General features: G+C 43.3%; 1 protein-coding gene across 13 annotated transcripts in view; it reads left to right on the top strand.

Moving 5' to 3' along the window:
- RBM33 (RNA binding motif protein 33) overlaps positions 1 to 13,163 on the top strand; it is a 117,328-nt gene that overhangs the window by 71,035 nt on the left and 33,130 nt on the right. For 11 of the 13 annotated variants that reach the window (XR_007479112.1, XR_007479111.1, XM_049714620.1 and 8 more), the window contains 4 exons: positions 5,498 to 5,753; positions 6,154 to 6,491; positions 7,939 to 8,226; positions 9,556 to 9,846. Coding sequence is in view for 11 of the 13 variants with exons in the window: in XM_049714620.1 (XP_049570577.1) it covers positions 5,498 to 5,753; positions 6,154 to 6,491; positions 7,939 to 8,226; positions 9,556 to 9,846 (1,173 nt within the window). In the remaining 2 variants the exon portion in view is untranslated. The remainder of the gene's footprint in view (positions 1 to 5,497; positions 5,754 to 6,153; positions 6,492 to 7,938; positions 8,227 to 9,555; positions 9,847 to 13,163) is intronic. The other 2 variants (XM_033408234.2, XM_012537267.3) reach the window with 1 other exon arrangement.

The raw sequence follows: 13,163 nt of genomic DNA, 5'->3' as shown, positions 1-13,163 counted from the left end.
CATGATGCGAGCCTGCTAAGAAAAGTGGTAATAAATATCGGGGCTTCACATGTTAAATAATGAAGAAAGCTGTGTTTATTAGTCAAGACAGAAAAGTCAGGAAGCTTTTCCAGGCTTCTTCCAATTGTGAGCAGAATCAGGGAAGTAAGACAAAGAGAGTCTGTCACTCCCTGGCTTCCATGAAGCTGAGTGAAGGAGCAGTTCTGGAGTCATTCTCATGGGGCTGAGTTCTGCCTTCTAGGTACTGGCAGTGCCGATGTCAACACTGTGCAAAACCCCATGTGTCCTGCAGTGACCCACACCGGATGGAAATGGAAGTGGGCCGAGCTGGGGTGCAGGAGCAGTGCTGGACTGGGGCCTGTGATCACAGTGGTTCTGAACAACAGAGGTTAAGTTTTGCTTTACCCCTTATGGGAATCGGCGAAACGTTCGTAAGTTAGTAAAAGTTCCCACAATGAGTGATGCTGCTTGCTAGCTATTCATACAACACAGTACTGAAGGGCTAAGTGGAAATAGCCCCAAAGGACTTTCCCTCTTTCTCAGAAAATGCGTTTTACTCTTCCCGTCTTCCTTTCTCCCCGTGTCTGTCCTTTTTTGTCAACTTGTTAGCATAGTGGTGACTGATACAGCTAATGAGTTTATGAGTCCTGAAGTATGCTGACTGTAGTTCAGATTGAAAGCTTGTCAACAAATTAGTAGTGTATTTCAATTGCTGTTATAATTCAGCATACTGTTCCTATCTTTTAAGTGAAAAATCTGACCAAATGCAGTAATAGAATGAGAATTAAAATTTTTAACAAATAGACTGCTGCTAAAAATTAGCAACAAACACATGATTCATGCCAGAAAATTCTCTGTAGTTGTAGCTGAATGAAAGTGGAGGGGACAGAAAGGAAGCGAGAACGCAGAGAGCACTGTTGGCCCCGGGGGTGGGGGGCGGGGGGAGAGGGGAGGGGGACTCCTGACGGGGGGTGGGTAGGAAGCATCTTACCTGGTAGGAGGGTGAGAGAGGGCAGGTCAGGAGGCTGAGGGACTAGAAGATGCTCAGAGAAGGGAGAATGTCCTGGGCAGTGGGAGGGCTGACCAGGAGGAGGGGAAACTGTGAGGGACCTTGCTGGGCCCATTAAGAGTAAATAGAAACTCGGCTTCCCTGGTGGCGCAGTGGTTAAGAATCTGCCTGCCAACACAGGGGACACGGGTTCGAGCCCTGGTCCGGGAAGATCCCACATGCCGCGGAGCAGCTAAGCCTGTGTGCCACAACTACTGAGCCTGCGCTCTAGGGCCCGTGCGCCACAACTGCTGAAGCCTGCGAGCCTAGAGCCTCTGCTCTGCAACAGGAGAAGCCACTGCAATGAGAAGCCCGCGCAGCGCAACGAAGAGCGTAGCCCCCAGAGAAAGCCAGCGCGCAGCAACGAAGACCCAACACGTCCAAAAATAAATACATAAATAAATAAATATTTTTTAAAAAAGAGTAAATAGAAACTTAGAGTGAGTCTGATTCAGCATACGGAGAGTATCACCCAGCAGTACTCAGCATCCCGTAGAGAAGCGGGGCGCTGGGGCCCACGTGCATGCAGGGTCTCCTGAAACAGTGTGGCTGCAGGACGGACGGGTCGGTGAGAGAGTGAAGGAGGAACAGGAGAAAATGAAGTTTGTATAATGCGGGCTTACGAGAGGGCTCACGTTTTGGCTGAAACAGAAGTATAGAGTGAACATTTCCTGAAGAAATCAGTAGTATATGGAAGTTTGTGTGGGATGTGATGGTTTCCAGAATTCACGTTCTAGACGATCATGTTCATATCTAAGTCAGGGGAAAGTATGGTTTTTAAAATCCCCAAATTTAGTCTTTTTTTTTTTTGCGGTATGCGGGCCTCTCACTGTTGCGGCCTCTCCCGTTGCGGAGCACAGGCTCCGGATGCGCAGGCTCAGCGGCCATGGCTCACGGGCCCAGCCGCTCCGCGGCATGTGGGATCTTCCCGGACTGGGGCACGAACCCGCGTCCTCTGCATCGGCAGGCGGACTCTCAACCACTGCACCACCAGGGAAGCCCAACCAGATTTAGTCATTTTGACAAGGTTTATACCATATGGGATGAAATTTCCCCTACCTCATTTTAACTTGTTTTTCTTGGGTATTGAAATCTGTGATTAAAAAACAAAGAATGGTGTCACCTTGGACACATTATTTAATGGCCTAAGTTTCGATTTCCTTGGCTGTGAAGTAAGACACCGCCCCCCCCCCCCCCCCGCCCCCGATGTCACTGTGCTGTGCATTCATGAGCTCAGGTGGTCAGGGGCTCTGCACAGGGCCTGGCGGGCAGTGCGTGAGCCACAGGTGGGGGAAGCTGCTGCCGTCACGCCTGGGTCCTCATTATTTCTTACTGTGAAGCAGATGCTCACGCTGGCTTCACAAGGTTACTTGTGTGAATTACGTGCCAGTTGCTGCCGTCGTTACCCGCTGTGCGGTGGAAGTGTGTCAGGAGCATGGGCTTGCACACACACAGGCTGAGAATCCTTGTGAGTAGAAAGGATCATCTCCCGCTCTGGTTGACGGTGCCCAGACCTGAGCCTTGGTTCAGGCTTCGGCCTGGGATCTTACGCGGGTCCCGAGTCTCTCACCAAGCTCCCCCAGGGCTGTCAGACCAGCCAGAGAAGCAAGAGAATTGACACTGAATCCAGGTGACTACACCAAGTAAGCACCCACTGAGTCCCAGCCCCTGCATTTCACCAAGCCATCATCCCCCAGGTCTCCCTGTCCTGCCTGGCGCCGTCCTGATGCCACCCCGTGCCCAGCTCAGCAGACGGACCTGCAGGTTGCTGGTTGCTCCAGCGGTGGCCCAGGTTCACAACTCGGTCTTTCAGCTTGCCGCCTGATTCTCAGAACACGGACGGGTCTGAAGTCCTTTCCTGGTGCAGCAGTCCCCCTGCTGTGGGGCAGTTCCATACCCAAGGGGCTTTTCTGAGGCTTCGTGGTGCCGTTCGCTCCCTGGCTGGGATCTACCCCACCAAACCCGTATCCAGGCAAACCCTGCCCTAGTGACCTGATGCAGGCTAACATACACCTGCTTGTAAGTGATCGCAGCTCAGGTATTTGAAGAGAGCTATCGTTTCTTAATACACTTTAAAGGCTGAAAATGTTTTCTGTCTTCAAGTAGGTGTTAATATTTTACTATTTGTAAGCTAAAGCCTCATGAAAAATACATATATTTCATTTTTAAAAGATTTTAAATTTCAGTGATTTCTTTTACCTTTTACATCCCATAGCTTGTTTTAGGCTGTGGTGATATTAATGAATCTTATCTGTCCCTTCTGTATTTATCTATTTGAAACTCCTTCTTGGTGTTCCCCCCTCCAGAAGAGGGACAGTCAGGTATACATCAAATTAGTTTAAGGAAACAAGCCGTATAGCTGAAACCGGGTTTTACTTAGGTGAACATTGCTAATTTATGTAGTCAAATTGCATGGATTGGAGGCAGCGTGACCAGTCAAACCTTGCCACAACCCAGAGGGCAGACAATTTTCAATTTTATTTTCTGGGCCACTCCACGAAAAATGGTTTAAACATTAAAAAAAAAGACTGGGGACTTCTCCGGCAGTCCAGTGGTTGAGAATCATGCTTCCACTGCAGGGGGCACGGGTTCGATCCCTGGTCAGGGAACTAAGATCCCACGTGGCACAGCCAACAACAACAAAAAAAATGACTGAACCTTGATTGCTAATTTGTTATCATCCAGAAAGTTTTGAAATATGTGTATACATGAGGGAAAAGGCCTGTAAAACTATACACAGGATACTAATGCTATATTTTATAAAGAAATACTTCATTAATAAATGTTCTTTTTAAGTTACCTGGCAAAATATCCATGCAAATGCACACCACGTGTTTCATCGGCTTCACATAAAAATAAGAGTAGTTTCAAAACGAGGAAAGAACGCGGCAGTGAAAGACAGAAGGCAAGTCCATCAAAACTCCTAGTGCAGATGTGATCAGTACCAATGTCGGATAGCCGATGCTGTTAGAAATGTGTTTTTCGAGCGTATTATTACCATAGTAAAAAGTAGTAAATATTGAAGAATATCCATATCAAAGCATCATATTAGTAAAGTCTCAAATAAACATCGCGATAAAATGTATGCATTTGTTAGGGGTCAAAAGCTTTTGGTTTAGTGTGAGTGTGTACAGTATGTATTCTCAGTTATAAATCCAACATTTCTCTGATGTTGTTTGCTTCAGTTGTATCTTAATTGATGCCTTTATCTAGAGTGAGAAGTGATGTTCCCTAATGTCAGATGTCAAACACTGGTGGGGTGAGAATACCCTTGATTTCACCTAAACTGGTAGACACAGACTACAAGAATTTAAGCTTTGCAACTTTCTGATCCATATGTTTCAGTACCATGTGTTTTTATGAAGATGTAACATTTGTGTGTAAATCAATTTCGTTAATGTTATGTAGCCAGTGGCCATATGGGTTTGTGGTGTTTATTGTGTTCATTTTGCATTATTCTTACAACACTGTGGATAGAGCAGACCTTTAAAGAGAGAAGGAAGGCAAATGTAATTTGCAGAAGCATTTTCAGTGTTATAATATGATGTCACATTTAGAAAGAACAGCTAATTCGTAATAAGATGACAGAAAAGTCATTAGAATTTTAAGTTTATGAGAAAGAAGTGTGGTTTTTGAAAGTTGAGAAATACTTCAAAGAATGAGGTGTTATTAAATGAATATTATTTTGATGATACAGTATGTATAATCAATGAATTTCTGGATAAAGAAGTGAAAAAAAGTTGTGAGGCTTTCTTAAGTAAATGTGGTGTTTTAAAAGAATCTCCATAAATGCTTGAAAGGCCAACTGAAAAATGAAGTAATTTTTCAAAATTGAGGTATAGTTGATTTACAATATTAGTTTCAGGTGTACAACGTAGCGATTCAAAATTTTTATAGATTATACTCCATTTAAAGTTACTATAAAATAAAAGTGAAGTAATTTGTCTTTGTAGAGTTCTACTGGTGACCTGCAGTTATGGAAAAACGGTAATCTGTTTTAAGAGTTCAGAATTTTTAGCCCATGGAATCTGACTATTATTTCTTCTGTAGCAATGTGGTTTCTTAAACATTTCACATTTTCCTGTTTCGTCAGCGATTGCTGATTTTTGTTATGGTACACATTCAGTTTCTTTTTCTTCTGTTGAAATAAAGCAGCTTCATAGCTGTGGCTTACGGTTGTGTGAAAAAGGTAGCAAAGAATAGCATGTTTGAGAAGAGTGTCAGGAACACTGCAAGTAGACATTTAGTCTCTTGGATTAGTGGACAGGAAGCTCAGTAATTGCATGGATTTCAGTAAGCTTAAAACTAACACTCTTCTGGTTCTGTAGTGCAGTTAAAACACTGAGTTAATTCTTAGATGCCGCGTTTTGACATTTGACTGTTTCACTGTGGCAGAATCACCTATTTTGTAACATGAGGTTATATATGTGTGTGTGTGTGTGTGTACAGGGGTGGCGGCTTCAGGAGATAAGTTCCTTGACGTTTGCAGAGGAAAACTTAAAACATGTACACCTTTCTGAAAACTACCGTTCATTTTCCTGCCTTCCACCCTGTTTTCCTGCTGTGCTTCAGGGCCCTCCAGAGTTCCCACAGCACACACCTGGACCTGTTCCCAACAGCTTCAGCCAGCCCCCGCGGCTTCCTCTTCAGGACCAGTGGAGGGCCCCGCCGCCTCCCCAGGAGCGAGACCCTTTCTTCTTAGGAGGTAAAGGATGGCGCAGAGTAACAGAGCAAAGCCGCGTGGGGCGACGTGCCTGAACATGCTTATGTTTTAAACGGTATTTAGCTCCCAATAGGAGATTTTGTTAATAAGAGTGTCAGATTTTTGTCCCATAGCCCTTCTGCCTGTCATTTCAGATGCTAAAATTGGACATTATTGGTATCTGAAATGTGAAAATTTCATACAAAGGAGGAAATCATCTATAGAAAATGACTAATGAAGCAGTCTAGAAATAAGAGGCAAAATGTAGAATTCTTTTCAGACATTCACACCCAACCTCTTGTAATTTTCGTCCATAGTAAGACAGTACATAAAACTGATTTCTGTGAAGTGTGTGTTCTGTGTGACCAGAGGGCAGTAACGTTGCAACGCCCTTCCGTTTCAGGTGAACCAAGGTTCCCGAGCCATCTCTTTCTGGAACAGCGAAGTCCCCCTCCCCCGCCACCTCCTCCCACGCTTCTTAGCAGTGGTCACCCTGTGCCCACTCCCAGCCCCTTACCATTCACCCAGCCTGGACCAGCGTTTAATCAGCAAGGACAGCAGCCTGTGTTCCCCAGAGAGAGGCCCGTGAGGCCAGCCCTCCAGCCGCCAGGGCCGGTGGGGATTCTGCACTTCAGCCAGCCAGGGTCCGCAGCAGCACGGCCGTTCATCCCTCCTCGACAGCCCTTCCTGCCTGGCCCTGGACAGCCCTTCCTGCCCGCCCACACACAGCCTAACCTTCAGGTAGGCGTCAGGGGCTGGTTTTGTGTTTCAGAATTCAAGTTAAAACCTTTCACATTTTTATTCTAGTCTGCCAAGATGTGGAGATTATTTAAAGAACGAGGGTATTCAACTTAAATGTGCTCTTTATTAAAGACAACTTCCTTAACAATATTGCTTATCTCCTTAATCGTAGGAGAAATGGAGAAAGTGATTGTCATTTTTTGGGAAATGAAAAAACTCAGTAGTAAGATTTTGTAAAGGATAATACTATACATTGCTAATGAAATTAGGGCATGTTTTGATAATACCTTTGCTTATCATTGCAAGATTCTTAAAAGGTTAACAGGAAATAAGGTTCTTTGTCAAATTATGTTTCTGCAATATGTAGTGGGGGAAAAAAAGGGTTGCTGCTCCCTCATTATTTGAGAGATTTGAGTGCCCTCTGCTGGTGTTTTATGTTTCATCAGCTGCCTTGAGTCTGATACCTCTCTTACCCAGTATGTTTTTTCTTGTGTCTTAAGTTTCCTGTTAAGGTATGTAATGATGATGGGCTTGAACCGATTATTTAGAAACACATGGAATATGTACCTAAAGTAAGAACAGGAAAATGGTTATTATATAAGGTGTTACAGTAGGATAAAATGTTTTTTTCTTTTTATTAAAAAAGTATAATTTGGGAATTTCCTGGAGGTCCAGTAATTGGGACTCTGTGATTTCACTGCCGAGGGTGCGGGTTCAACCCCTGGTCGGGGAACTAAGATCCCACAAGCTGCTCTGCACAACCAAAATATATATAAATGTGTGTGTGTGTGTGTGTGTGTGTGTGTGTGTGTGTGTATAAATATATATACATAATACAATATAATGTAATATATATAATCACTGCATTGCAGAAATAAGTATAGATAGGAATTTGAAAAGGAAATGAAGTCATCCCACCATCTAGAGACAGTTACCACTAACATTTGGGTGCACATGTCTTTCAGTCTCTTTAGTGCTTGCATCCTCATCATGATGCTTTCTTTTCCCAGTTAACATGTTATTACCATCTTCTCATGGTGATGAGTTCTCTTTCACCACGGCATTTGAAAACACTGCACAAGTTGACATTTTACGGCTGTCACTATTTCTGGCCATGTTTATTGGTTTCAGTCCTTGGGTATTGGAAACAGTGCTGCAGGAAACATCCTTGAGGTTGTGTTTGCTCGCATCCTTAGTTATTTCCTTAGGATAAATTCCTGGAATTTCAAGATCTAAAGGATTTAGGGCAAATATAAAATGCAGGGTAGTAGCTTTTGGCTTATCACTGCATTTAAGATAGCATCAGCTTCATCAACAAATCTAAAATGAAATTTTAGTGCCACTTGAAGCTTCTTTCTGGTGTTGGGGTTTTTAAGGAAATGGCTGAATTGGAACACGAGCAGTACGTACATGATAAACTGTTGCTTCTCTCTTGTTGGCTTGGAAGGGGCCCCTGCACCCTCCTCTGCCCCCTCCCCCGCAGCCCCAGCAGCAGCCCCCGCTCCCGCCCCCGCTCCAGCCACCTTCGCAGCACCAGCCGCCGCCTCCGCCGCCGCCGCACCCGCACCCGCACCAGCACCAGCACCAGCACCAGCACCAGCACCACCACCTCTCTGTTCCTCCCCCGCCCCTGATGCCCGCGGCTCAGCCCCAGTTCAGGCCTCACATGCAGACGGGGCCGCCTCAGCCAAGCAGCAGTCGGACGCAGTGCCCCCAGCGCCAGGGGCTAAGGCATGTAAGTGTCCAGTTCCTCAGCTGTCTTCCGGGGGCACCTTTTATGTCGCGGGGCCTTGTGTGTCTAGATCCTCCTGTAGTGCGAGATGGCCTTAGTAATTGATGCATAACTTCAGAAAGTAGTTTTGGGTGATAATCATTCTGCCTTTGCCAGTGGCTGTCTGTCTCCTTGGGCAGTGAATGCACAAGTAAATGAATTCAGGAGGAATTTCTTGAACATCCTTTGTTGTTGGGCACTACTCTGGTTCCTGGGAATACAGCAGTGAATGAGAGAGACACATTTCCTGCCTTCATGGAGCTTATAGTTAATCGTGGGGGATGGACTGCGTTGATCTGTGAGGTTACCTCTCGAGTACCATCGGCAGATGTGCGGCTTGTCGTGCATTGAAAGAGACTGGGAGATGTGTGTCGCTTTAAAAGTCAAAGACTAGTCACGGTTACTGTCTTACCCTCCATTAAATAACTAACCGTGTAAAGAGGCTCAGGGTTAGAGTTCCAGGCTGTAAGGTGAGATAGTTGGGTTTTCCCTTTAATACTGGTCCTTTTGACCTTGAGCTTCAAGCATGTCACTTAGCTGCTTTTAATCTCAGTTTTTTCATACCCGCCTCTTTGTTTCTTAAAGTAACATTGAGACTAAAATCATGTAAGAAGTAAGAAAGGATTTCTAGATCTGGAAAGGGGTGCTTTGTAACCTGGGCTTCCTTTTGTAAGAACAGGGGCAGACGACACCCCCAGTCTTGAGCTGAGCAGCCGTGGAATGCAGTCCTCCCCCAGCCATCTCACAGATCTCCACACTCCTCTAGGCGTTGGGTCTCTGTTAAGGATCCTCAGGGTGAACATGACTTGACTGTCTCCTCCCCGATGAGAGCGATGGGCATCTTCCTCCTTTTTCTTAGGGCACTAACTTAATGCTTCGTTCTTTGTTTGTTCTACCTTCAATTTAGGGGACCCATTGACAGTGGTGGTGCCATTAACCCAGCTGACTCCTTGTGCGGGAGTCCTTGTTGCACTGCTGATTCTGTTAAAAATGTTTGTCCCCATCCTGTAAGTCACCTGGTGTAATATCCATAAAGAGGAGCCTGTCTGTAGGCAGGTATGGTACCTTTCCCAGCCCCAGTCCTTATCAGTAAGGGTATGTTACTATGTAGAGCAGAAAGCATTTATGCAGGGAAAAAATGTTTACCAACAGGAAGGTATCTGCCCCCCAAAGGAGAAGTCACGTATTCAGTTAGAATGATTTTTAAAAATATTTTAATCTAATGTGCCTTTTTATATTTCTTCTCCCAAGTTTCCAGTTGTAATTAGAATTTCTTTCTTCTTGTGATGATAGAACACAACTTCTCAGAATGTAACCAAACGACCAATGCAGCAAATGCAGCCAACTGCTCCAAGAAACAGTAATTTGCGTGAATTACCAATAGCACCATCACATGTTATAGAAGTGAGTAACAGTCGCTGCTCCTCCGCACCAGCCGGGGCTCAAGTAAAGCCTATTATCAGCACGTCACCGCCCACGAGGCCCGGGGTGGGGCCCAGGACTGCGCAGGGGAAGGCTGATGTGAAAGTCAAGCCAGTTAGCCCTGTGGGCCGGCCTAAAGAGGAAGCAAAAACAGAACCAGAGGTAGGACTTTTCTTTTTCTAATTAAAAAATAATGTTTGGTTTCAAACAGGGAGACCTTATAATCAAGGTCTGTACCTCTTATCTCAGTTCACTCTCACCCAGTGAGTTCTTCACAAAATCATCCCACCTTCTTTTAACCTAACAGCCATATTCATATAAGATACACTTTCATTCTCACTGGTACTATATCAGATTGTATTCATGTATTTATACAGTTATAGTTGTGTGTTACAGAATCTGTGTATATCAGGGATCTTAACCAACTGTTTCTCTGAAGGGCCCAGATAACAAATATTTTAGGTTTTATAGTCCAAATTGTCTCTCAGAATTACTCAACTCTGCTGTTTTATCACAAAAGCAAACATAGACAGTCTTACATCAATGGGCATGGCTGTGTTCTGGTAGCACTTTATGACAAAGTCAAGCGTTGGGCTGGATGGGCTCATGGGCCATAGTTAGCTGACCCCTTACATTTACTCTTATGTTCCTGTGGCTTTTCTGGTTTTACACTGTGAACTTCTAGAAGGTAGGACCAGTTTAGACCTTTAAATAAGATGGGGAGGGGTGTTTTGTTCTGAATTGTGTATATTATTGCTGATTTCTAAATAGGTATAAATGTTGTAAGAATAAATAATAAATGCAAGTCAGTATTCTACATGATTTCCAGTTGAGATGTTATTTGTACCTTTGTTTAGTTTTGGCCACTTGATTATGTTTTGCTTAGAGGCAGTTCAGTGTTAATGCAGTATTAGTCACAAACTTTCACATTTTTAAAAAAAATTTCTTTACGTCAGTAAAATTTATGCCTGAGACAAACCCCTTGAGGCCCTTGGTCTCCTGTAAAAGAAGTGAATGCGCTTGTCTAATGCTTCCCTGAAGTCAGGATTCCATTGCGGGCTGTTCCCTGGAATTATAGATACAAAAGTTGGGCAGTATCTGTATAATGTAGGTTCTGATGAAGCATAGGCATCTAGTGTAGCACAGGTTAGAACACGCCCTTGGAATGGTCCGCTGTCGCTAGCAGTGCGGCTCTGAGCCAGTTCCTTCACTTATTCCAAGCCTCAGTTTCCTTAACTATTGGGTGTATGTGCCTGAGACGTGGCAAGAGACCAGTACGTGGAAGTTACGTTAATAATAATATATATAATGTAATAAGTAAGTATATCTATTAACTTCATAAAATAATGGCACAAAGTTTCCTTAGATGAGAATATAAGCCCTTAATCATAATAAAAACAAGCGTTAACTGTTTTTTGCCTTTCAATCAATTAAAGTGCGGGGGTGTGTGTGTCAGATTTTCTTCTAATAAATTATTATAGCAGCTGTAATGTAATGTTTCCAAGTCAGAAATGTAAGTATAAAGTGAAAATACTGAGTTAACGTTTAATAACATCTTATTAGAAGAAGGGTGACATTTCGGTTTTAAAATCAGTATATGAAAAAATCATGTAGATTTACAGACGGGATTGGGATAGTTTATAAAAAGAAATCATTGCTAAAAATTTTATCCTGCTTTTAGTTTATATAGCTAGCTCCTGACTCATGTGTGTAAATGGATTTGGCTCAAAAATGAAGTCACATATACTTTTGTAGTAACAGTGGCTAAATAAAAAGAGAAAAGTGACTTTTTAGGCATACCACTAGCCACGTTTGTCCCTTTCATAATAGTTGAGTTAATAAGCAGGCTTCTGAAGAAGTCTTCTGTAGGATAAAATGGATGCTTTGTGCGTGAAGTGGAACTTGCAGGTGGCCATAGTGTAAGTGGTGCGTGTCTTAATTTGTTTGCTTTTAATTTTCTGTGCACATAGAATGGGACCAGGAGTAAAGTGTTTTTTTTATTTTTAAAACCTTCTGTTTGTTTTGCTTAGGTAAGTGTGGTTTATCTTCTTATATGCACCCAGTTGGTAATGATATAATGAAGGACAAATCTATTTAGAAGTATTCCTACCTATATTCTTGAACATACTTTAACTCTTTTTTGATTACATGGGGAAAAATCCTAGTGAATGTTAATTATTCTTGCATTTGAAACAGTGGGTCCTCTGGACCTGTTATTATTTCCCCAGAATGCCCTGGCCCCTGTACTTTTTGAACTTCTGTTTTTCTGTCTTCCCCTTAATGTCACTTCTAGCTCTGTGTAGCCCTCAGCCAACTTAAGATTTTCTGTTTCAGGTCTGTCCTAGACTTTGAAATTAGGTGACTGAGTTGATCAGGATTGCTGCTAAAATGACAAGCAAGCCCCAGTGAGGGGGCTTGGCTCTGTGTCTTGTAGGTCAAGTGCACGGGCTCTGGGGGCACCAGCCAACTCTTCAGCTACATTGTGGTCTTATAATTCCTAACTTCTAAGGTTTATTTGCTAACAGCTGAATTCTAGGTAGAGTAAATCCTATTATATTCTTTTGCAAAGGATCTGTGAGTGATGATATCTATGATTTTTTTTTAAAGAAAATTATTACAATTTTAAACAAATGCTAAACTTTCCTCTTTGGATGCTTTTTTTTTGTTTGTTTTTTTTTGCGGTACGTGGGCCTCTCACTGTTGCGGCCTCTCGCATTGCGGAGCACAGGCTCCGGATGTGCAGGCTCAGCGGCCATGGCTCACAGGCCAGCCGCTCCGCGGCATGTGGGATCTTCCCAGACCGGGGCACGAACCCGTGTCCCCTGCATCGGCAGGCAGACTCTCAACCACTGCGCCACCAGGGAAGCCCCTGGATGCTTTTTTTAAGAAAATTATTGGACTTTTTACAAAGATTCTTCTGATAGACTTTCAGAATGGTTTGGGACTGGCATATTAAAGGCATTCCTTATATACCATTAATATTCCAATACTGCAATTGGCAGCATTTTGATTCTGAGGAGAGTGCATGAGTTCAAGGTCAGAGAGATTGATTTGTGCTGTTCATTATAAGCAATTATTCTGTGACAAATGAGTTTGAGATCAGGCTGAAAATTCTGTACGAAAAATCAATAGTTCTAATCAGACCCTTTCAGGTCATTTACACCCCACCTTTTGTTGGTTCGTCAGAGGAGAGCCAGATAAAACCTGTGTGACAGCGAGGCCTCCCTACTGTTGCAGTTTCCATTTCAAACATATTTTGATATCTTAAATGAATAGTTTAATTGGTTTCAAAGTTGTAAATGAGTGGAAATTTACATTATTTCATTTTTAATATTCTGATAAGATTTTCCAAATTAGCTTTAGCTGTGTAATTTTTTTTTCCCTCCCCAGGGGAAGGAGTTATACTTAAAGTCTATAAGCAGATTTTGAACGGCTTCTTTCAATCCTGAATTAAAGGGTTTTTAGAAAGTGCCTTTTCT

Source organism: Orcinus orca, chromosome 9, assembly GCF_937001465.1.
Source record: "Orcinus orca chromosome 9, mOrcOrc1.1, whole genome shotgun sequence".
NCBI classification, from domain to species: Eukaryota; Metazoa; Chordata; class Mammalia; order Artiodactyla; family Delphinidae; genus Orcinus; species Orcinus orca.
This window is presented reverse-complemented; position numbering and strand designations above follow the sequence as displayed.